The following is a 26,983-nucleotide window of genomic DNA, read 5'->3' on the forward strand; positions in this document are numbered from 1 at the left end:
CTTTGAAAAAACAACAGAATAAAGTCTCAGATTCATAATTTTTGAAGCGTTATGCTGTTGCACTTGATTTTTTACATTTTAAAAAATGGTTAATTAAAATGATTTTGAATGAAACATTCCAAAATAAATATACTTTATTATAGAGAAATCATTCTGGTTAAGTTTATTTTTTACAGAAAAGAAAAAGGATAAAAATTGTGGAAATTATGAATAAATGCAGATATACCTTTGCTATATAATTTAAGATTTATCAATGTTTGAAAAAATTCATAATTTCTAGCAGAAAAAGAGCAAATATAATGAGTTTAAATTTTTTTATTTTACTTAAGAAAAAAAGTAGTATAAGAAAATTATAGTGGTTATATGGTAAAATGTGTGCACATTTTTTTTTTCCATACTGGTCTAATATTTTGTATAGTCCGTAGCCCCATATTTCATTATAGTTTGTGTTCAACAAAAGAATGTATAATTTATCATGCTCTTGTTTAATATTTTCAAAGTTACCAGTAAAGTATAAAAACAGTAATGAATAGCTTTTGCGACAACACCAAAAGAAGTTATAGAAGAATGATTGGTGTCCGTAGCCCTGTATAGTCCGTAGCCCTAATATTACAACTTCCAGAAAAAGTCATATACATTATTGATACAATAACTACAATACAGTAATATGTTTATTCGAACAAATACAATGTTTTTAAATACATATATCACTGTAATTAAAGATAAAGTGTCTGAAAATTAACATTTTTCAACTAAAGGCTTGCTTCTGTAGTCTGTCCTGTTCTGTTTGTGGTCACAACATATTTCTAAATATATATGATAAAGTTTTCCTTCTTATGATACATACTATCAATCCATTTAGAATAATAAGCATTGGAACATTTTTAAAAGAATATTTGGCCACACAAATTCTACTTAGAAAAGGGCTACAGACTCTTCAAATAAATTTAGCAAATTTACAGACCATATACTAGTAACCATCTACTTCTTTATTAGCAAGAGATTTGTTTTCTGCCTGCATCACTGCAAAATGTGGCTTCAATGGTTTATTAGGTCCCATCTACCAGTTTTAACATCCCATATTGGGATTTGATCCCAAAACATAAAGATCAACTCCATTATTTGGCATTGAAAGTACACTCAGTACATTAGACAATTGATCTTTAAGCACGGTATTATAAATACTCAAACTTAGTGGTGTGAACTGTTGCAGAAAACCAAAATAATAATATAAAAATTGCCCAAGAATTTTACTAATATATTTTCTTTAAGATGATTGTCAACAATAGAGATGTTTAACGGTGTAGTCCGTAGCCCCAGTGCTCTCATGAAATTCATCCTTCTTAGACATGTTAGATGCTAAATTAAAGTTCATTCTTGGTCTTTAGATGGTCTTAGACTATATTTTGTTATCAAAACACCAATTACATGTAGTTCTGACATGTATTATTTTGTTCTGACAATTCATATTTTACTCGTATTGGGAATTTATACTAAGTTTTAGTTTTATTTTGTTAAATTTCACAGGATTTTTGTATAAATTGATTTAATATCCAACTGAAAGGATTTATTAAACACATGTGAACTCCAAGATGATAATTTTAACAAATATTTACTGATACAAGCAACTATTTTTTCTATGGTCTCTCATTAAATGAAAAATACTCTATGTATAGTCCGTAGCCCAAGGTCCCAAAATAGTCAATCAAAAAATACTTGACACAGTTTTTCTCTGAGTATTACCAAATAAGTTTGAAATTCTCATTCCCATATACAGTTTCTTTCGAAAAATTGAAAGTACTTTAATGCATTTTTCTTCAAGTGTCCAAATATTAAGAGTAGAAAAACTCTCAAAGATTAACAAATTTACCCATGTCCTTTGTATACTGTAACATTTTAATGGAAATGACTTATGTGATTTTTTTTTTGCTCATACAATATTTTATGAAGAGTTTGTATTTGAATTATACTTTTTTTGTTCAGTTGAATATGATAAAGATAAATGTTATGCCTGAATACGTATAGTCCGTAGCCCACTTGGGTCTCTGTTATAGTAAGAGTGAAATCTTTTAAACCGCTTTACAGAAATGGACAGAAATTTCAGACAATCTGCCAAAAGGATGTAGTGTTACATAGAGCATACTTGTAATAAATTTCATTTGACTTCATTTTTTGGTTAATCTGCAACCAACATGGGCACCTGATCTCGAAAAAGGACTGTGAGTAACAGGAGGTAATTGCACTTCTGACCTCCGATAGGCAGGTCACATAAATTTTAAGCCTAATGACTGATGTTACATTTAGGACACGAATTGAATCAAATCGTCTTCCAGAGCATAAGTTCTGTATAACAATACCATAACAATACTATTCTTCTGAAGGACACAAACTTATGCCAAACATTTTTTTGCTCAGTAGCCACAACCAGCACGTGTCCTGAGATGAAACTCTAAATTAATGTCTTGACAAACCATCAATTAAAAAAACCCTTTGATATACGACCATGAATCAAACACTGGTGCTTGGGTCATTCTATATGAATATGTATGATACCTTATGTACATATAGATACGAGTCATACATATGTATGTAAATTTTAGCCAGGCACGTGTGATATCAAGTTAAAACACACTAGTTACCTGCTAAGTGCTAACTGAGTGAAATAAAAGCTTTACGAATATCATTATACATACTAGTAAATAACTTCAGGCTCAGTATATCAAATAAACCCCATGCAAAGTCAAAGATTTCATGATAAGGTCCTTCAGCGGTTAAACAAACAAAAGAGAAATGATGAAATTCCTAGTCCAACGGTTTTGGGTTCAGGCCATAGTCAAATTAAGAAAAATACTCGATACACATCAGGTGACCCTTAGCCTCTTATTAGATTATCTAAGCATGGAAACAAGTAACATATTCAAAATGATGGAAACTTCAATATATGCTTCAAAACCTTTTTAAATTCCGACAAGGTCTTATTTTAGAAAATCAGTTACTCTTGGGCAGTATGAAAAAATTCTAGCAGGGTGGAAACATTTTCTTTCTTTATTTTTTTAAAGAAATAAGATTTAAATTTCTTTTGCCCTTTTTACCCAGAACAATTGCCGCATAAACGTGAAAAAATATAACTTTATTTTTTAAATAGTGATTTACTAAATAATAACACAATCAGCTCAAACTATAATATCAGCTTAAAGAAAAAAAAATAATAAAAGCCTTTAGAACGCAGAGCATACTTATAAACTATAAAATGCTTTTTCTTTAATTGTTACTGCAGAGGTTAACGGTTGCAACCATGGCAGAAAAAAAATATATCGAGCTAAGCGGGTTATGCATTTTTTTTCTGCAATGATTGCATTTTTTATCCGCGTACCAACAAAGAAGGATTAAGGCATTTTATTTTTTATATCTGTATCCATATAAGGTGGGTGAAAGCACACAAAATACTGTATTATTGATCCGTACGTCATATTGATGGAATAGCCTACAGCTTACGATATGCCTTTACAAAACACAGTTTCTAACTAGTTTATGGTAGTTTAGTTTAACTTTTTGTCATTAAACAAGTCATCGCATATCCACACAATACATAAAATATACAGGATTCGGAAACAATTTCTTACAATTGACTTATGTTAATCAATATAAATTATAACAATTATAATAGTAACAATAATTAAAAAAGAATCAGGAAAATGAATGAACTGGTACGCGAACAAATATTCGGAGAGATATCATTACCAGTACATATAACGGTCAGAAAGTAAGGAATTAACAATCAACATAACAATTCAGCCACTGTACATGTGCAAACAAGGAGAAAACTCAATAAGATTCAAGTTACAATTTTTTGCATCCAGAAATAAAATGATGTACATGTTTAAAATATTAGTATTAAAGAAAAAATTATCAGTTAGATCTCCATATAAGAGAAAAGTTACAGTTACTGGTCTTATTGGGTCAATAATTTTTTTTCTTGCATCTTTGTAGAGAGGACGTTCAAGTAAAAAGGTGTGTTGTTATTAATTTTTCACAAGCACAATTTGGATTATCTATTGTACGTTTGCAAATAAATGAATAAATTCAGGCTATGTGAATAAATTTCTAGAGCTCTGCATCTGTCTTTTGATACTGGCTAAATATTTCATTTGTATCAAAATAAACAAAAAAGTTATATCCAAAAATGATGCTAAAAATTTCTGGGATGCAGCAACTTTTTGTGACATTTTGAAACTTCCATAATATTTGAAGATCTGTTAAATGAATAATAATTCTTTATGTTGGAAATATAGAGTTTCCTATAATTAAATTCAATATATGATGCTTTAATTTTAGACGAAGTAAACTGTGTTTGACCAAGTTATGGTCACGGTTAATGTTGAAACAAAATGTTATACCATGTCAGGAGTGCAACAGATAAAATGTAATGATGCCAAAAAAAAAACCCAGAAGTCTCTGACGAGACTGTAGCTCTACTGGTTTGTACTTATAACGAAGGAAGATAAAAGTAGCACTTGGACTTGAAACTTTGCAACAACAATGAATAGAATAATGATCCTTGGTTTAGTCTCTTTTTGTGGCAAGATTTATTGCAATCAGACTTAAACTGTAGGAGGAGTAGCCTTTTGAAAGAATTTTACAGAAATTTCGATTTTAGTATCCATGGCAACATCATTAAACAAAATCAAAAACCAATAAATATAATTAAGTATCTTTGTGTAGTCTACTTGTGTGCCAAGTTATATTGAAATCAGACCAAAACTGTAGGAGGAGTAGCATTTTGAAATTATCTCAAGGAAATTTCTATTTTTAGTAACTATGGCAACACCGTTCATCGAAAAACCATGGTAACACTGTTCATCGAAATCAAAAACCGATACACAGAATTATGTATCTTCGTGTAGTCTACTTGCGTGCCAAGTTATATTGAAATCAGACCAAAACTGTAGGAGGAGTAGCGTTTTGAAAGTATTTCCCAGAAATCTCTATTTTTAGTAACCATGACAACAACGTTCATTGAAATTAAAAACCGATCCAGATTTATGTATCTTAGCGTAGTCTACTTATGTGCCAAGTTATATTGAAATCAGACCAAAACTGTAGGAGGAATAGTGTTTTGAAAAATTGTTTACAGACGGACGGACAAACAGACAGCTAGGCAGACAGACGAACGGACGACGGACACCTTACTATCGCATAAGCTCTTCTGGTCAGTAGAGCTAAAAATATGGAATCTAAAAATATGTACAATGTATACCTTTTAAGTCCAAAAAAGAGGAATTTTAAAAGTGCACAACAATAACTGATAGGCCATGTAAAGGCTTAAAATGTTATATGAATCACAAGCAGCATTAATGAGAGTCAAATATCTGTGGATACCCATTTACGTCAGGAGTGCAACATTTGATGATTTGCTGTACTTTCAACTTGGGAAAAACTTTAATAAGTATATAACGTTTTGCTTTCTTTTTCTTGGAAAATAAAGACAAAAGGAACATTTTTATCAAATAAATCTATCATTTACAGGATCTGTCTGTTTCAGATCCATATTTCCACGGTCAGGAGTGAGTGCAACACATTGTTATATAGATTCAAGTTCACTGATAAACATACTCCTATTCATACAATTAAGTATTGTTTGATTAATAAGCATCTATTTGAATAATCTGGTACTAAATCTATTACAGTTTTAGTATAGAAATCTGTCCTTTTCCAGTTTCATCAATGCAGATGTTTTTTTAATCTTTTCTTTTAATTTTTGAAGAAATTTTAAAAACAACACTGATAAAAAAAAATTGTAACTAAATACAGATAATTGCACCATATCTTTACTGAAACAATGGATCCATGTTCTGACGTAATTTATGCTTCACAATTCTACTTGAAAGTCTTGCGTGCTCTTGGTCAAGAGTGCAACAAAATGTTAGAATTATTAGTGATTACATTTGAATAAACACAGACAAAAATTGATGAGTGGAATGTTTCTGGTTGACCTCAATTGCTAACAATGGTTGTTCCACGAAGTAAAATTTCCTATAAAATAATTTGTTATATAAAGCCAAGTTTAAACAATTTTCTGCTTTTTAACCATTGGACTATAGATACTGCACAATTTCATCACAACTTGATGTTTCCAAAATTTTATGAATTTTTGTGTTTTGTGGTTTTAATTTTAAATCTCACTGCAGTCAGGAGTGCAACAAAGCTGTTTTGAAATTATCAATGAACTTCACCTCTCTTAACTGCAATAATAAATTATGGAAAATGCTTTATACTATTTGTAGTTGAAATCGGTATGTACTAGTTAATCTACAAATCACTGACACTTTTGGATATTTTAAGTCAATTCACAGATCAGGCATACATTTTTTAAAATGTATATTACATAAGCAAATAAGCATATTTTGAAGTCAAGAAAATATAAAATCTTTCCGTAAATGATAAAAAATATCAAAAATGAACTGCTTTACAAATTGTGTATTAAGATTTTTAAACAATGTATGATAAAAAAAAATCATACCAATGTCAGGAGTGAAACAAAATAAGGTAAAATACAATAACTTCAAAATCTAGTATTTTTTAAACTTACCATATCAAAATTCTGTTTGGGCTTAGATTTGAAGAATTGACTAAATTGAAAAAAAGAGAATTCATTACATCATTGTTCATTCATATCAAAACTTTTTTAAACCAGAACTGAGACAATTAATGTTTAATAGCAAATTAAAAGCAATTTTTTCACATATACAAAGTGAGAAACCCATTCAAGGCTTAGATCCAATCATTTATATTCCTGAAACAAGTCTGAAAGATAAAAAAAAAAAAAAACCACAATTTCTTTTGATTACGTAGTTAATAGTCTTTTATAATGTAGTCATATTTTCTGTCTTCAGATGAAGTTCTACAAATAAAAATTTTGATTTTTTTTTAATGCATTTATCAATTTAATTGTAAATTTTGAAAATTTAACTGTACATGTATAATGTATATATTTTAAGCATTTTTTGAATTTTATTGTAATTTTGGAATTTTTTTTTTTACTAGAATGTATATTCAATATGATGTTCTAACTGAAAAAATTATGTTATGGCAAATTGAATCTTTTTTCAAAAAGTTTCAATGCCGGTCGCTATTTTTTAATTCACCCTCAAATCAAACAAAATCTTCACGGAATTAAATCTATAAATTAAATACATGTATCTTCTGTTCAGGTAAATTCAAATGCTCTTCAAAATAACAGGGAATCCGTTTTCTTCTACACAGTACACACTATCTAACGGATGATCAAGACAAATGTTTCCTCGCCACCAAGTGAAGTTTATTTCCATATTTTGAATCTTACTAGAAGTTTATGCAGGATTATCAAAGAACTACGCACGCTAACTCTCGATTCCCGCATACATTCTACACCCATTTAATTCAATACTAATGGCAATATGGCCTTAAAATCTTTGTTGAATGCAAAGAACAGTTCAATGGTAATTGACTGATAATTTTAATTCCAGTGTCAAATAGTTAATTACCCCTAATTCCAGCTCTTTAAATAAGGGGGGTAGACGATATTTTTCACTGAAATCGGGTTTTAAAGTTTCACCACATTTTAAAATATTCTTGGAGATGAATAAATGTTCCTTAAATATTTTCTTATGTTTTTCTCAGATAAAATCAAACATATATTATTAATAAAATACAATGTTTTAGTTGTAACCCCCTTTGAAATTGGTGAAAAAATAAGCATTTTTGTTGTTTTTTGTCTGTAAACATATGCCCCCCCCCCCCCCCCCCCCGTGAAAAACAAAAAGCTTTGGTATGAATTTGTGAAATAACAGTCCATATTACCTGTTAAAAGGAAAGTTTGTTTCACAGGGGGGGGGGGGTGTTTTAAAAATATTTTCCGTTTTCTGTTGATTTCTATAGTGAAAAACACAAGTTTTACCAAAATTATAGAGTTATCTCTCTTTGTTTTCCCAAAGAAGCAAAGTTTTATGAAAATTCATATAAATATCTATATAGATATGAAAATCATTAAAATGTGTTCACTTTTGAAAATTGACTTGGAGGTAGGCGGGAGAACAATACTATCGTTCGCAGTTCTTTAATATGTGCCAATGTGTTGAGTGCGTCTATATGAAAAAAGCAGAATAATCTTTAAGCTTGCTGCAAATAGAACTCCCGAAAAATCTCCCTTTTTGTTATATCATAGACAAACAAAAAATATGCTTCAAAAAAGTTTCGCTGAACGTAATCTGTGAAGATTCTGTGGTACATGTACGAATGTTTCACAAGTTCTGGTGTAAATTTCAGCCTTCCATTAGATTGCTTGAAGAGTGAACTTTGCGTAGTGTTGCTGGTACCATCAACATTGTCAAGAAGGGTCAAATACGTAGTTATTTTAAGAATTTATTTTCTTTCTCGAATGCTCATGTCAAAATGACAGGTCATCCGATAACTTTTTCTCACGTTATGTGCTAATTGGTTTCTTTTCTTGACCAAATAACAAAATTAATAATAAATCGATAAAAATATTTCAACAGGTTCAATCACGTTTATTACTTCTCAAGACCCAATCTGACACATATTTCTTTTCCTGACAAATGAATATATGGAAAAAATCTTTACTTTGGTCACAAGCAATATGGCCATGGTTTCAACAATTTTATTTTTAAGAATAGTAGTAACCTTATTCCAAAGGGTGGGTGGGGGCATGATTTAAAGAAATTTAATTTCTCCAAATACCAAATACACATGTAGGAATGCTTTCATGTCAATTTGACGAATTTTTCTACGAAAGTTCGTGAGAAAACCTTTCAGGATTATTCCATACAATGTACATATTCCTTTGTAAAATAATGGTTCCCTATCGCGCCACAAAAAAGGAATCAACACTTCATAGTGAATCTACATTTAAGTAAGCTTTCACTAATAATTTGTCTTCGGGATTGTGTAATCCAATTTTTATTATAATTTCTTCTTTTGCTAAGCCAGGTTTGGTTGAAATTAGTCTAATGACTCAGGAGTTGAAGTCCAAAGTGTGAAAAGTCAACAAACCTTTAAGTTACTTCGACCAAAAAAATTCACTTGAGTTTTTTTTTTTACTAAGAATAAAACTCAATCACTAAAAAATAAATAGACATTTATTTGACAAAAAATGACAATAATAATTCATAGTATCTTTGTTGTGATACAAAAACAATGTACATTCTTCCACATTATCTTGGAGACGTGTGTCTCTTTTCAGATAACACTTCATAAACACTTGAATATATATCAAGTTACATTGTTAGTGTATAACAGCCCCTTGTTTACAAAAGATAATTAAAAGCAATATTCATATATTTCTTTTTCTATGAGAACTATTTAAGATTTCCAAAAATGTACAATCCTAAGAAACATTTTTCCCTCGGAGAATCTTCATTCTCGTATACGAACGACATTTTTATTAGTTGTGGAAATGATAAAATAGATCAGCCCTATTATTTAGATATAAAATTTAATTACAAAGTGCAAAGTATTGGAATTATGAAATCAATCAGACTCGCCTTATTTTTCGAGCAGTCGCCGCCGGTGAAATTTCCCATTTTACGATTATCGGTTTAATGTGTCCGTGCTCTTTAAACACCGTAAAAATCCACAATTTTCCTTCAGCTAATTTACACCTCACCGCCAATACTAAAAATCTACCTATAAACTCTTACGTTTATATGTTGAAACAATCCTTAATAACACAAATATTCCTAACTCCTGAGTGTTATTTGCATAATTGAAGCAATTTTGCCATCCTATTCCGCATTCAAAAGTAGTAAATTCTTGGTAAAAAGGGGAAGTAAATCAAGGGGCATCGTGTCAATAATTCAATGTATCCGGGTAACTCTCTTCACGTGACCTGTTTAAATCACGTGATTGTTCCACAGATACACAAGTTAGCCTCATCCACCACCACTTCGTCTGGCCGGCCTGTAACCAGCACCCCCTCCTCCCATTAAGGGATTGTAATCTGAAAAACAAAATGTAATCTCATATATTCCAATAAAATAAAGCAATATTCTCAATTTCTCAAGTACATGTACCACCGCTAGTATAAATCAGAGAGTAGAAAAAATTATGTTATACAAATTCCATTTAAAACGCCTATAAATATGAATTATAAAACTGAAGCTGATCTCAGGCAATTGCCCGCCTTCCCTCTCAATTATTTCGAGCATTAGCTATAGTTTAATAGCTATCGAAACAATTCAATAAAAATTAAAGGAGGACTCCGAGGTTATTACAAGAACTGTTTAACTTACCACTTTGTCGCAATTTAGGTTTTGGCTTCAGATTTCGTTGACTACTTTCAGGAGACTCGTCCTTCTGCAAAATCAAGACAATAACACTATAATCATGATAATAATGTAAATTGTTCAAATATTTAAATCCGTTTCAAACGTGGTGCATTTTTTCATTTTTCATTTTTTGCTTCACCTTACTTTAAAAGACAAAATGAACAAACGTATCTTTCAAAAATTATAACTAATCGTAACAAGAGTCCAAAGGGCTTTGACGGTCACCTGAGTATGATAAAGTAAAGGATCCATAGAATGGCAATTTTTTTTGGTAATAAATCACATAACAAAGCAAACTAAACTGAAAGGGGAAAGTATGTTGCACACAAACAAAAGTAATGAAGCGATCAATGGTCATCAAAGGAGTTTGTCTCAGAATGGTAATCTGCAACACCATTGAAAGTAGATTTATTTACTTGCCTGTATATGTCAGTGCTACATGCACTTCCATTTAAATACAATATAGTGCTTCAGCATAAGCCCGTTCAATCATCCCGTCTTGCTTTTTAATTAAAGTATGAATTTAAATATAAAGTATCTATAAAAGTATTTTTGTCTAATATATATTTCTTACTTACAAGTCTACCTACGGGAGCAGAGAAAATTTTATCAATAGTACCCATCTCTACAACCAGAACCCTGACCCAGGGGCCATGGATTTCAAATTTTGGGAAGAGGCATCTGTGTGCATCATAACCCTTCATTTAGTTTGTCTGCTTAATACCAAGAAGCAAAGTTCAGATAATTAGTGCATTTTCAATATACAAGCAATGGTATCTGCCCTAACACCATACTCCTGGTCCCAGGGGCCATGAATTTCACAATTTTGGAAGAGGTATCCATGCTCCTCATACCTATGTACATAGTTTGTCTGCTCAGTACCCCAGAGCAGAGTACAAGAATGCATTTTCATTATATGACCAATGGGGCCCCACCCTAACACCAAGAACCCCCATCCCGAGGCCATGATTTTCAAAACTTTGGTAGAGGGTTCAAAGCTAATTACAATCATGCCAATAGTTTGATCGTATGATGTCCAGGAGTAAAGAAGGAGACTTTTGAAGACTATATTTAATTTTGATGGTTTTGGTCCCACCCATAAGGTCCTATGGTAGCAGATACTACGAAAGTCAACATTTCTGTTCCCCTTTTCCCATTGATATATGTCAAAAAGTGCTGAAACTGGTCCAGCGGTTCCAGAGAAGAAGATAAAAATGTTCAAATGTTCAAGACCGACGAACGACTGACGACAACAGATTGTAATAGGTTACATGAACATTAAGAGGTTTGCACTCTTTTTCTGTATCAAGCAGTGTTAAATTCTCCGACGATTTGATCATGTCCAGATTAATTAGTCCGGGCTCAAAGTTCTTGATAAAAACACAGAATGCTTTAATGCAAGCACAGCACTATATAACTAGATCTTAGTCTTGAAAAGCACTCATTGAAGAACCAATGAAGGGAAATCAAATTATACTTCGTGAAGCATCTTTTCTTTTAAAACGTAGGCGACGATAACGTTAAACAGTATAGCTATTTGCTCAAAGAGGATTTAGAAAGATTTCTTACAAAACACACGGATGTTTTAATCAAACTTATTCCATTTTTTTCTGATATCATAGATTTGAGATTTTTATTTTATTACAACGATCACCACATCAAGTAACAGATACATTTACTTGGCTTAATATCCTTTTCAAAACTGCGGTAGCTTTTTCCAAAGAGTATCGCACTGTTTCGTGCCCTAATACAATGACTCTGTAAAACCTCATATAAAGTCTACACGAAGGCCTATAATTAAAATATAAAACAGTAATAAGAAAACCCGTTTTATGCAACAGGTTTTTAACGATAACCAAATTATCCGGAAATTGAATCTAGTCTGAATAATAACTAATCTGTCATTTAGGACTGATTGACGGATGAGCAAGTCGTATTCCGTCCCCAGCCGACTTAATATAGCGGAAAAACTCATGATTTTAAGTATCGGATTTACACGGTTGAACATAAACTATCCGAAAAAGTCTGTCAGAATAGCATATATCCCTAAGTAATACGAAGATAATAAATTTTGGATAAGCTTTAAAATCATTTCTTATTTAATCATTTTTTTCTGATTATAAGACTTAAAAAATCTTATGTTGTCATTTAAACTATATTTTTGTAATTATCTCTGCTTCGTTCAAATATGTCTTAACAATGAACAGCAGAATTGTCGATTAGGACAAAAGTGACCAATACACTTGTTGTCAAAGTTTACGCTACATGGGAAGGGGGGGGGGGATCCCAACAATTTCAGGAACTAAAATCCCAAGAAACATAATTATACACAGTACTTAATTGACCAAACCACTTTTAAACAATGATGGTCATATGAAATAAAAACGATAAGAATTATATACATTTTTTCTGCAAAATGAAAAAAAATGGAATCATTATTTGGTGGATACACAACAGTTTATTATTTGATATTTCTATCCCAAGTACCTAAATATTCAAGTGAAAAAAAATAATTAAACAGTTTCTACATTTTTATTTTGTAAATCATAAAATTGCTCAGATGCAACGCTAGCACGGGATATCTTGCCTTGACGCAGTATCTATAAAAAAAATATCAAATGATTCCTTACGGAAATTTATTGCAGACAATGAAGAGTATCCTGACCTTTTCATGAAAGTCCTTTCGCTGTTACGATATATACGTATACTCCTATTCCTTATTTCCACATTATAAATGATAATTCATATCAATTATTTTTGCAAAAAAACATTCTAAAATTTAATATTTTTTTAGATTGATAGCAAAGGACCATCCTTCTTAGAAAAAACAAGCACTTTCATCATGATACAGTTCAAATATATCGGTCTTTTCTCAGGATCCCTGTATTACGGAAGCTTTAATTACGTTGCAAGATGGACCGTCTACTCCGTGTGTAGGAGAGTCGCATTGTCCAATGATACTAAAGAGGGCGGCTACCCAACCATCATAAATTCTACTCGGTGACATGGACAGCCTCAGAGAGAGAAAGGGATCTTATACGGTACAAGCATTAAGGATTTTCTAAAGGTAGGTTCATTGACAATATTCTATTATTTACACAGCATAATAAGTCAGCTTAATTTTCAATTATCGTTATAATTAAACTAACGACATTGTGTGGATAGCATAATGAGCATGCTTAATTTTCAATTATCGTTATAATTAAATCAAAAACGTCATGTAGACAGCATCATGAGCATGCTTAATTTTCAATCATAATCTTTGTATTGAAGTTCTTCAGATTAATAAATATGAAATGCATTTTATATTTTTAACTTTTTAAATGATGTTAAATCTACATTAACACTTAAAAAAAGGGTGATTTAGAAAAGAGCTTTAGGAAAAATTTCAACTTTTTGAAATAACTTTTCAGAAAATTATATGCATTTTACAAATACTAACAAAGGAGCCTACCATGTAGAAGTCTTTTTACTGATTTGAGAACATGCTATAAAACTGTTCTAAATAATATGGTCTTTTGAAAGCCTCCAGATTAAGCATCTGATTATCATATTGTCTTATGCACATAAGAGTCAACAAAAAAGTTGTGAAGAGATTATCATTTCTATTTTTTTTCTAAATTGCTTTAAAAAGCATGATTAAAAAATTTGATGTAAATATCTAATTAAAGACATAAAAATACATGAGCATATATCGCCTTTCAACAGTGAACTGATGACACCGTTTATAAAGTAAACATGCAACATCATGTTTACGAACTATTCATTATCTGCTTTGGGTAAAATGTGTAACACACTGTATCTACAAATGACATGAAATGCGTTTAATTAGGGAAAAAATCAACTCGTCTCTTAAGACAAACCATGTTACACTTTTTTCATCAATTTTAAATAATTCTACCGAACATAGTAAGGGGTACAAATACCCATGCTAACGGTGGCAAAATTTACCCTTCTCGAATTTACAAATATATTTATGATGACCAGCCTTGCAGTTGGTTGATAAAAAAAACTTTTGGTCATTTTATGCTATCAAAAATTTAAAACGATGAAAGTAAGCTAAAAGAAAGGATAATTTCCCACTTGGAAATCTTAATTGTTACATGTAGAGTGATTATTTCTAATGTTACAGAAACAAATCCAAGTTGGAAAATGTGATAGGTTTACCTATGAAGGCAATTCTATATCAAATTTGATATTCAGTGGAATTTTGAGTAAAAAATGTAGATGAAATCTTCGTGTTTCATTTCAACATGAGTTTGTTTATTAGCAAATCTACTACAATTCCATCAGATATTCTATCTCAGAGGACGAAAACGAGATTGTATTAGAGAAAAAAAGACCAATTGCTTCATATAATCGGACAAAAATATATTAATCGGTTCCATGACAAAAAGTAACATTAGACGGGTGATTGTAAAGGCATAAATAAAATCACCTTCAGCAGTTAACTGGTCTCCAGGGAATTTCCTGAGAAGCACCATGAAGTTATATATCCTAGCGTTAACAATAAAACGCATCAAATCCATTTTAATTTACTTTCCTTAGTTCTCTTGTCATGGCGATTCCCTGGGATTACTAGAGTAAGTTGATTTCTGCACATTACATAAAACATTAGGGACGTGGATCAAGTTCGGAAAAGAATAGGGCAACACTTTAGCAAATCATGATCTACGCAACTTGGGTTTTCATCTATTGATTATCCTAATAAGAGAAACAGTTCGTAACATATCTTTTAAAAAGAAAATAAAGAGTAACAAGAACTTTGTATGAACAGTTTTGCTCCAAATATAATGGCATTTTCAGGTGATAGTTAAATGGCAAAGCCATTTGCATTGTCCTTCAAATGTGTTTCTCTTGCATTCCTACCGTATAGTTTATATGCAGGGTCTATCTGGAAATACAGACTATTACAACGGAACTTTTTGACAATTACTAGTATTCTTCACAATTTCATATAAATCTAACAGAGGGCATGCACATGGGGGAAAACTACTAAAATGAAATAAAGTATACTACACTATCATCAATACATAATATATGCTGATTCAAAGTAATATAGGAGAAATTAAATGCCTATAGATTTAATTACATAAATCAATTGGATTTTTTTTTTAGCGAGTGTTACTTCATAATAGTAAGAATATAAGCTCTTTCAACATTTTTAAAACTAAATATTGACAATTAAAATAAGGTAACAACATGAAAAAAGATCTTGCGGGAATTGAATATTCACTGAGGCACTCCATTCATTTCAGAATGTCTGCACTTCAAACAAATTCATAAAGGATACCATAAAATATCGTGGTCCACTCTCCATTTGTTTGTTAAAAATTATCATTTATTAAAACATATGGACCAAAAATCCTTTTACTGTATAAAAATTATAAGATATAGCAAATGCAGAATCCTTGCTTTGACCGACTTTGTTGTATGTGTCGTTTACTAATTACTGAATTATTAGAAATTCATATATTAATTGTAGTCTACTCGTTATATATGAATTTCTAATAATTCAATAATTAGTAAGCAACATGCGTGTTGTATTTTGACTAATATCCAGTATGTATCAGATCATAGCATTTTCTATATATTTTAACGATAAATCTACATTGATATTATCTGATACCGATTTATATAAATAAAAGTTATCTATGGATTTTCATTTTTCTCTTTCCTATCTGAGAAACATTATCCGCTAACACTCCATCGAATCCGGATTCTTCACTGACCATATTGAAAAAAATTAACACCTTAAATGTGGAATAGCCGATGCTCAACTTTAATAACGTTATAACGTTAGGGAGAAATGCGTAGCTACATATTTTCCCAACATTTGTTTCCACATGATCTTAAAAATGTTAAGCATGTTATACTGCAAAGAAATGTTCGACCGTACATGTAAAAATACTAAGATGCACTTAGTGGTGCAACATTTATAAAGCTATACTGTACACAAACTATTATTCGCCATTCCTCAATTAGAAATCCATTCGCGACTATTAATTTTCGCGACCAACTATACATTCAGATGTATAATGATTGGTTCGCAGTGAGAAATATTCGCGATTAAGTGGAGGTCGCAAAGTTCGCGGAAATTTCTAGCTCGTGAAAAAAGTTGGTTTACAGTATGAAATGTCCCTCGTAGTTATAATATGAATGTTTCTTACATAAAAATAAATACTAGTACATATATCGCAATTTTTTCACGAGGAAATGTACATTTATTTGTTATGCTGTATCAATATTTAAAATCTGAATAGTTTTACTGAAAAACCAGAGAAATATTTTACCTACAACCTTTTGAAACCGATATTCGTAAACCAAATAAGTATATATGTACATGTATTTCGGAAAATTATCAAGTAATTTCCTTATCAGTAACTCAACTGTATATACCTCGAAGTTAGAAAGAACATCGTAAAAATGCTGAAAAGCGGTAAAATTTCAAAATTTAGCGCTACTGATCTACCAGTAAGAAATACCATGTATATACCACTTCTTTAGTAAATTGAAACAAATGATAATTCTGCTTCATTCTCTGAACCATTATTTCCCTTCCTGTTAGTAGATTTTAAAATCTTAGTCTAATGCAAAAGAAGAAAGAAAAAAAAATTAATTTGGACAAAATGGACTTCAAAAGAAATGAAATTAAGAACTGTTTTAACTTCCTCAAACGATGCTATTCGAGATTTGCAAAAAGGAAGAAAATGATTTGCACTCTGCGTTCGGGATGACGTTAAATTTTATGTATTCCACCTCCGAATAACGATGTGTTATGGCCATACCGTTGAAATAATAACAATTAAGTGATAGCTCTAAGCTTTTCCGACGCACTTTTTTCTATAACTGAAGTAAATTGCGCTTCCCCCTATTACAATGCTAATAGTAATATTCAGGTTTTCTTTCATCGCCAGTAAGACTCGACTCAAATTTATGAGCTCAATATTTAGTACTATGGTGGTTCAACTGATCTTCTGCGGGTAAAATAACTGTAATAATATGGAAATCTATCACAAATACAACAGAAAACGTGTTGTTTCTACACTCCTGTGTGAAGTTTATTACCCAAGAATATCTTTTACAGGAATAATCATAAACAACGCGACTCGGTAATGTTTTGTGTCACGTGTACCTGAACATCCAATCGCCAAAGTCCTGACAATAAATTCAGTTTAATAACACGGAATGTTCTCAACAGTACAATTCTCCTGGAAACGGGCGGAAATGAGTGAATGAAATGTAAATCTTCACACATTACTCTTCAAAGTCTATAATTAATCTTAGCGAGGATGCCCATGTAAAATAAGCATAATTTAATCTTTGATTACTTTCATGATGTTGGTGCGTGAGAAACAGTGATAGGGTTTTGATTTCATATCACTTTAACCAGCTAGCGATATAATGGATATTCTATATATTAATGAAAACGAAGATATCTATATAAATGAATGAAAATGCTTTAGGTTGGCCTTTTCCTTTAGCTCAAGTAGACTGACAGCAGAAATCTAATTGCTTCATTACAATATACATTGTATATATGCACAGACAGTGACACATCAACTAATCCATGGATTGAATAAAATCTTTAAGAAAAGTTACCCGATATTTACAGTTTATTTTTTATAAAATTATATGTTGCAAGAAGAAAAGTTTTATTTGCATTTTAATATCTTGTATTTTACTTGTAGGAAACAACAATGCACGGAATAAATTTTCATCAATTCGGGACTTTAGCATTGGCTCTATTTTCAATTTCAATGTTCTGTTCATGCGCTGTTAGTGCATCACGTGACGACTTTCAAACTGCTCCCTCCGATCGAGAAAATAGCGAACTTGCTTACATTCTTTCCAATATTCGGCAAAAGTTAAGGAGCACTGATTCAGAGTCATTTCCAGTTTTATTGCAACCATCATCATTAAATGCCAAAAGATCTATTTTTGGAGGAAACAGATCAACGAAGAAACGCGGAGGAATCTGGATTTGGATGCCAGCGCAAGGATATGTGTCTGTACCACGTGACGAGGTCAGTGCAGGAGGTAGCAAGGGCTCTTCATCAAACCTCCTAAGATACGGCTAACGAACAGTCTTGTCTTCATGGAATTATGCCAATCACCATGACATAATTGTTTATTTTTTTCTAAATAAAGCAGCTACATATTTTTCATTGTACTCCTTTATCTCCCATTTCAAGGTCACCATGTGAATTAATGCACTGATTGTACAAGTGAAATAAATTTCAATTTTGGTGTGTAACCAAACCAAAAACAAACAAACAAAAGAAAACAAAAAATATTTTTTTAAAAATTAAAATATAGGTATTTCAAGATTTCAAATTTAAAATCAAAATAAGTGAGAAGACAACTTTTATTCAACTGGGTATTCCATGTGTTCAATAAAAGTGGAAAGTACACAACTTTGATATTTAATGGGGTAAAATTTTGTGATTTCTTTCTAACAAAGCATTCTCATAGGGGTTATTTTAATTTTTTTTACAAAAATTAATAAAAAATGTTTTACTCAAAGTGCATATATAACCTCTTCTAAATTTTGCAAAACTTTATAGCAAAATTTAATTTAAGCAAACATTTCCATGTTTACAGTATTATATATGATTCATTAAACAAAACAAAGACTGGTATCAATTATAATGACTCTAAAGAAAAAAAGAAATGATTTTAAAACCACTCAGCATATGAGGCATAGTACATGAATGCCAAACTGAAAGGGACAAAACACAGTCTGACACATCAGTACAATTTTATCTTTATAGCCTATTATCTTATTAGTCCCCTACCGGTGAAACCGGAGGGGGCTATAGGTTTCCTCTGAGTCTGTCCGTCTGTCTATCCCACTTGGTTTTCTGCACTTTTTTCCTAAACGCTTGCAGATATTGAGCTGATGTTTGGTATGTGAGTGTATCTTGATGAGTTACAGATCAACTTTGCATTTCGTTCCGCTTCATTGATTTTTGACGGATTATGGCCTTTTCAATTTTTAAGGGTTTTCTGCAATTTTCTTCTTAATGCTTTCAGATATTGAGCTGATTTTTGGTATGTGACTTTACCTTGATTAGTTATAGATCAAGTTTGCATTTTGTTCCGCTTCATTCGCGGCTAGGATAAGGCTGTCTGAAGAATGTCACAGTGTACCAGCCGTAGTTACTTCCCTGAACTACCTTGATATGACGTCATAATGGCATATGACGTCAAGTCACTGCAAATTTGAGCAGACATGACGGGGAAAGTGTCATAACTTTTACATTCCTTTCACATCACATATAGAATTTTTTCACATTGATGTTTTATTTATATGTCTTGATTGTTGTTTTAAAGCTATTATGATTGTGAATGTTTGCAATATAATATCCTTATTCCTTTTTCTTGTCTAACATGTACGTATTCAAACAATTACAAAAAAGAATGTGAAATGCTCCCCCTTACATGTCCGTAGACAGAGTTAGAATTTTTAAATCTTATATATATTAGACTGGCACAAGTGAATAATCAGGATTTATTGAAGATATTCTGTGTGAATCTACTAGAGAAAAATGTCTTCTAACTGAATTTTGCTGGGGGATTGTATGTAATTTATCCCATTTTGTATAAATTGCGATGAAGAGTGGAAAATGAACCCTTGTATGTGGGTAAATTAAATTTCTCTTGAAATATTTTCTTAAGAAATAAAATTCAGACTTTCCCCCAGCACTTTATATATACCCAAGAATACGTTTAATTGATTTACCTTGGTATGTAACAAGCCGTTCACAATAATTTTGTTTTTCACTTGTGCCGATGTGATTTTTGTGCAACATTTAAGAAAAATTATAATTGTACGTCACGTGATCAACACAATCTTGTGACAACACAAAAATGCTTTTTATAATACCTTATTCAACTCTCTTTACAACTTAGCTGTGTATGTATACAAAGATTACAAATTGAAACCAAAACATAGCTCAAAATAAAATAGTATATATCTAATGCATATTAAGCCTTCGGACAGCCTTAACATAGCTGCGTTGATTTTTGACGGAAATATGACATTTTCAATTCTTAACGGGAACCAGATTACACTTGCCGGTAGGGGACTAGTATTGCTAATGCAATACTCTCAGAATGCTTGTTATGTTGTGCATGCAATAGTACTTGTATAGGCTTAAGAGCCGTGTTGGACTTAAACCCATTCTCATGTCAGGTTTCTGTGCAGTATGTCTTTTTATTAATCTTTGAGCTCACTTACTGGTTTATATTTTGATCTGTAGCCTTTTCCTTCTTGAAAGCTATCCCATTCTTCTATTTTCTGTTTTCTTTTCTCCTCTTCTTTCTAAGATAGGATAGAAATCTTAACAAAGTGTGTACTTCAAAACCACCATATCAATGAAGTGAAAATACACAAAGTCTTTCTTTATTTATATTTGATTATTCAAAATCTTTTAAAACAAACAACAGACAATTTTTGGGTATTTTAAAAATAAAAATCAGTTCTATGAACTTTACATCATGTGAAAAAATGAAACTCCACGTGTGAAATTGTAAAGTTGAGACAGCTGGTATAGAATTTCACCTGTTTCTGTTGTTCAGCGTATACGGCAGCTTTTGCATCGTGTTCCTCCTGCAACCTCATTCTGGCTCTCTCCATGGCTTCCAGTCGTCTCTGGGCCGTGTCTGGATCTACCGAGCACATATATCACTACTGAGAATCTTTTGTGATTGTTTTATAATTTACAAAGTACTTCAGCAATAGAACATGTATCACTAATGTCCTATTACATATGCACAACATTTACAAATCACAAAATAAATTTACAGCAAAATCATTACAATTTATACATAGTAAGAGAATCAAGTTGCATAATGAAATTCAAACACTTTTTCTTTTCTGGTTATCATGATTATGAGAGATCTCTCTTTCTTTTGAAACTACTTTGTATACAGCAAACAGTTCAAACTTCATCTTAATAACCTCTGATGAAAGAATACTCCAGTGTTTAAATTAACTAAATGTCATTCATATTACCATTATGGTCATGGAATACTTTATTTCAAAATCAATATACCTGGTATATGTAGTTTTTCTGAAATTACAAGCACTTAAAATTGCAAATGTCATCGTATTTTTTTTTTTTTTTGAAAAAAATTACTTTAACACATTTTGTTACATTTTAAGATAAACCTTTTATTAATCCCATCTCTAATATTCCATCTATTTTAAAATATAAACCATATCAGATAAAAACTTAATTATCTTTAAAATTATGGCTTCTTAAAATAATTTTCCAAAATAAGAACATTTAATTATAATTCCAAAAAAAAAAAAAAAGCAACACAAACAAAAGATGTTACGACTATGGAACTCCCATCAGTCAATGTCATGTTGGCAATATGTATTTGTCTATACATTCATTTCCAAAACAAACAGGTCTTACAAACTGTCCTTATCCTGAACTTAAAATTGGCTTCTATGATACAAAGAGATCAAACACAAAAAGAAAGCTTCTTAACAGACTGGCTTTAATGGGAATCAGGAAAGGTCAGATTAATCCTCGTTAATTTAGATGGAGTTTCCAGACAGACCTTAATACTTCTCTGCAGGTCTGACAAGGGAGTTCTTGGGAGACATTAAATTATATCCATCACAAAGTCTTTTATTTCAATCTAAATTAACATCAATGAAATTTTCTTCCTCTTTCTACTTACATATAAAGTGCACTCAATTGTTCTAGGAGTTGGATGTTTTAGAGCTGAATGATGAAACATTTTAATTTGTAATGACCAAAAACAAAATTTGCATTTTAAAGACATAGAGACCTATATCTATTTCTAAGCTCTAACAGTTCAAAATCTGAAGGGTTAAGAGGGAGTTGGAGTAAATGGATGGGGGGTTTTGAACATGCACTGATAAAAATTTCTATTACATGTACATACATGTACATGTAATTAACATTACTTCATTTTAACAACTATATCTGAATAACATTTATTTTAATTGGTAATGACTTAAGATTAAGTAACAGCAAGAATAATTAATAAATTATAGTAGTCTGGGGTAATCTATTATATTTTTCAGCAGCCTGTTCATAAGAATTGAAATTCGACTTGAATCTGATTTTTAGCACTGTAGCAGAAGAAACATGCTAAGAATGCCCTGTAATAGTGAGACTGCATGACAACAATGTTCATTAACTATAAATCAATACATTAAGGAATAATTACTATATCCTCATGTAAATGGTTCAGAGTATGTTCTCCGGAGTATCTGCACCTACATTTATGTGAAAATCTGTTTTAATCAATGGGGTGAATATAGACAATAGATAAGTAAGCACATGTGGAATTATGATGATTCCATATTGATTGATAGAAATTGTGGGTGGGTGGTTGGATAGGGAGGAACCAAAAACATGAAGAATGTTAAAATTGTCTTTTTTATGGTAATTTTTTTTATTTATTGCAGATATTTTGTTTGTGTAAAGGGTTATGATATTTTTTTTAAAAAAAATTTTCTTAAATCATTATTCCTAATGTATGTACAGTGTATTAAACATTCAAAGTTCTGGAGTCAGTGTTACATAAAAAAATGGCCATGCATTTTACACCCATAGTATTGTCTGTCTGTCTGCAGCCTTAAGTGAATATTTAACCCTCTGTGGACATATACATTATACCCCTTATATCTAAAAAGTATAGATGCTATGGGGTACATAGCATGTCTAGCCCCCCCCCCCCCCCCCTTCTTTCTGGGGTGGGGGTGGGGGGTAAAACCATGAAAATAAAATATGATTCTAAATATTAACAAACATTTATCATGATGTCTAACCTTACAAACATGTATTTTATTAAAAAAAAAAATGTACATATCACATCCGTGAACAGTTAAAACTCATAAAAATTGCATGCATAATTACTTTGTGTTGACCTACCATACTTTTTCTGGAAACTGACATCCTCTGCTTTGGTTTTCATCTGCCTGATCTTGGGATCCAGTTTACTTTTGATGTACATTAGAATAAGGACACCAAGGAGGATAAACCAACCATACTGCTGTAGAAATCCTACACCTGCAAAAATGAAATTTTGATTAAAATCAATTTAAAAAATTTATCAAAGAAATCTCCCATCAAGTAATACATCCCGTAGGTCAGCATTACAAAATGGTTTGGTTGATGTACTTTGACTTACCTAATGAAACAACAGTGACTGTCTTTGTTTAAATTTTTATTAAGCTTTGACAAAATTTGTTCACTTATAAATTGTTGATCTTCTATGAGTTGTTCATATTTTCAGGTAATGCTGGAATAATTTTATGTCAAATGACTTACATGCAAGTACATGTACATATATATGGCAAACACAAGGCAGAACCAGTACTGTAGTTAGAATGAAAACAAGATGTGTTTGTGAAACACTGATGCCCCCGTATGGCAGCTTATGGCAAAGGTTAAAGTTTCTCAAATGCAAGTCAAAATCCAGGCCAAAAGATAAAAAATATTAAATTTGAAAGCCCTGGCTGCAACTGTTCAAAAGTTATGGCAAAGGTTAAAGTTTTTTAAAAGTAAGTAAAACATCAAGGTCAAGGTCAAAGTTGTTGGTATCCAAAGGAAGGTCTTGTCACAAGGATTACCTATGTAAAGTATGAAAGCCCTAGCATCAACCATTCAAAAGTTATGGCCAAGGTTAAAGTTTTTTGAAGGTAGGTCAAACTCCTATGTCAAGGTCAAAGGGTCAAAGTGGTTGGTATCCAAAGGAAGGTCTTGTCACAAGGATTACATATGTGAAGTATGAAAGCCCTAGCACCAACCATTCAAAAAATATGGCCAAGGTTAAAGTTTTTCAAAAGTAGGTCAAACTCCTAGGTCAAGGTCAAAGGGTCAAAGAAGTTGATATCCAGAGGAAGGTCTTGTCACAAGGAATACACATGTGAAATTTGAAACCGCAAGCACCAACTGTTCAAAAGTTATGGCCAAGGTTAAAGTTTTTCAAAAGTAGGTCAAACTCCAAGGTCAAGGTCAAAAGGTCAAAGTTGTTGGTATCCAAAGGAAGGCCTTGTCACAAAGAATACACACGTGAAGTTTCAAACCCCAAGCACCAACTGTTCAGAAGTTATGGCCAAGGTTAATGTCTCATAAAATTTTGCAAAAGTGGGTCAAACTCCAAGGTCAAGGTCAAAAGGTCAAATATGATGGTACCCAAAGAAAGGTCTTGTCACAAGGAATGCACATGTGAAATATGAAAGTCATAGCTCCAACCAATCAAAAGTTATGGACAAGGTTAAAGTTGACCACAGACAGACAGACAAACAAACAGACAAACAGACAGACGGGACAAAAACAATATACCCCCGGGATCTTTTGATCCAGGGCATAATAAATAACCTACTGGCCCACCATCAATAGTCAATCAATGCAAAAGAGATATCTTTTTTTTTCAGAATGTATTCTGCTTGATTTAATATGTGAAATATAAGAAAATCTGTCAACAAAAAAGACACAGAAAAAAAATAGTAATCTTTGTATAGAACAGATACAGTATTAGCAGATAAAAAAAATTAAAGAATCTGGTCTCTGAGGCAATGAAAGCAACCTGAAGAAAATGTACTGATGGGGATAGTATAAAACTTATTTAAGAACATTCAAAACTGAGGGGAACAAAAGTAGAAGGGTCAAAAAAACATATTGATGGCGATATTGATAGTACAAACTTGTTTAAGAACATCAAATGCCATGGGGAACAAATTTAAAAGGATGCTTTTAGTCACCCACACACAAAAATTTCATATTATCCTACCCCTTTACATTGTATTTGAACAAATATTCCCAATGCAATGTATCTTATAAAGGTCATATTCAAATTTCAATTCAACCCTCTTTTCCATTGCAATCACAATTAGATTTTCCTATTACTGCCATTTCATCATTCTACCACAATGATACTTTTTTGACATCAAAGAAACTGTACAAAACATTTGAATGGTTGAGCTTGACTGTAAACTTGAACTTTTTCTATATCTTTCCAATTTTCCAGTGAAAGTTAATTCAATGCAGTTAGTGTATTACAGCTGAGACAAAAATAACTGATAACTGTGAAATCTCATGGACTGCATTGTTTAGTATTTTTCATTTCTGAAGTTCTGAAGTTATCCTCACTACGTCAGGGGTCTCAAGTCAACAGGTTGCTGTTGGACCCCTGACAAATTTCATTTGATATCTTGTAGGCTAGCTGATGGTAGCATTGTCTTTCAGCGAAATTACAAATCTTGTTTGTTTTTCTTATCTCTCACCCATTCACATCAATTAATCAATTATCTCCTTTTGGTGATGAAGAATGCATAACACGTGCAATTTAGGTGTCAACTAATTCCTTTCTGTTTACATTATCTGTCTACTTCAGTTTGATTGGTGTTTCTCACTGAAAGAGGCAAGCCCGAAGATATGGAATGAAATTTGTCAGGGGTCCAAAGGCAACGTGTTAACTCAGGACTCCTGTTGTTATGAGGATGTTCTGAAGTGGATCATTTCCATATCTTTAAATTTATCAATGTTATCAAAATAAAACCTTTTTGACATATTATCTATAAATTAAATTATTCAGAGTGTAAGTTTTTCTTTAAATTGAATGCATCTGTATGTTTTAAAACATTAATTAGAACAATCCTAAATTGGTGCTGTAGATATTTCTTTCTCTATGATTATGTGAATTCATGTTTTGGCAGTGTTGATGAATAAGTGTACTAAAGACAATGCAAAAGATGCTTATTATAGATATAGATTCAACTAAAAGGTGTACACATACATGTACAATAATCCGCAAAGGTTATGGACATTTTATACATTGTTTCTGTGACAGTAGATATTATATACAACAAACTCAATAACTAAAGCTTATAATTAGTTACACATGCAAGCAGTCATATTTAATAAAACTGATAGATTCAAACTTTGACGGGGACCTTTATACTAAGTTAGTATATATAGTTCCCTGCTTTGACCTAATTAAAAAAGTAACTTATTTCTTTATTGTAAAAATGTATAATGAATCTCGGGCAAGTGTACTGTTAGATTTCAGTATCATATTAACCAGTCCCTGGATTAAGGAACTAAATATAAATCAAAACATTTATCTAAAGATAAATATAGCTACCAGTGTTGAATATTCCAGTTACAAATGCCGGATCCTCATTTTTGGGAACAAACCCTTCATCCTCAACAGTTTTGATATCAACTCCATCATCTGCTTCGGCATCCATATTTTATTTTCTAGTTTAGATCACTAAATCATTCATTCATTGATTCGATGCTAGTATTACGTGTCTTTTCTAAAAAATTAGCAGGAAGTTTCAATGAGGAAACTAAACGTCGAGTTTATCCTGTCAAAATATTTTATTCCGATGATCGTGATCTTTTACAAGTTGCAACAGGTTACATTATCAGACCTCTACTGATTTTGCCCACAGGCACTTGTTTCTGTGATATTTTTTTTTTTATCCCATAGTTAAATAGTACGAAAGCCGGATAGGCTCATTTTTGACAAGACAAAAAAAATTATTTAACTCGTTATAACGAGATAATTATCTCGTAATAACGAGTTAGTATCTCGTTATAACGAGTTAGTATCTCGTTATAACAAGTTAATATCTCGTAATAACGAGTTAGTTATCTCGT

At 31.6% G+C, this 26,983-nt stretch overlaps 1 protein-coding gene and 1 long non-coding RNA gene across 2 annotated transcripts; one reads left to right on the forward strand and one right to left on the reverse strand.

Moving 5' to 3' along the window:
- Positions 1-9,116: 9,116 nt before the first annotated feature.
- Positions 9,117-26,618, reverse strand: LOC133192243 (selenoprotein S-like). Its single transcript, XM_061328234.1, has 6 exons — positions 26,463-26,618; positions 23,246-23,383; positions 20,890-20,996; positions 20,566-20,649; positions 10,287-10,350; positions 9,117-9,994 (listed from the first exon to the last, which is right to left on the reverse strand). The coding sequence occupies exons 1-6, from the start codon at positions 26,566-26,568 to the stop codon at positions 9,927-9,929; spliced, it is 567 nt and encodes a 188-aa protein (XP_061184218.1). The 5' UTR covers positions 26,569-26,618; the 3' UTR covers positions 9,117-9,926.
- On the forward strand, positions 13,305-18,485 carry LOC133192758 (uncharacterized). The gene is made up of 2 exons (XR_009721864.1): positions 13,305-13,389; positions 18,014-18,485. It is a non-coding gene; the product is annotated as an uncharacterized LOC133192758 (long non-coding RNA).
- Positions 26,619-26,983: the final 365 nt, after the last annotated feature.

Source organism: Saccostrea echinata, unplaced genomic scaffold, assembly GCF_033153115.1.
Source record: "Saccostrea echinata isolate AGI-Se365-2 ecotype Australia unplaced genomic scaffold, CSIRO_AGI_Sech_v1 ptg000025l, whole genome shotgun sequence".
NCBI lineage: Eukaryota > Metazoa > Mollusca > Bivalvia > Ostreida > Ostreidae > Saccostrea > Saccostrea echinata.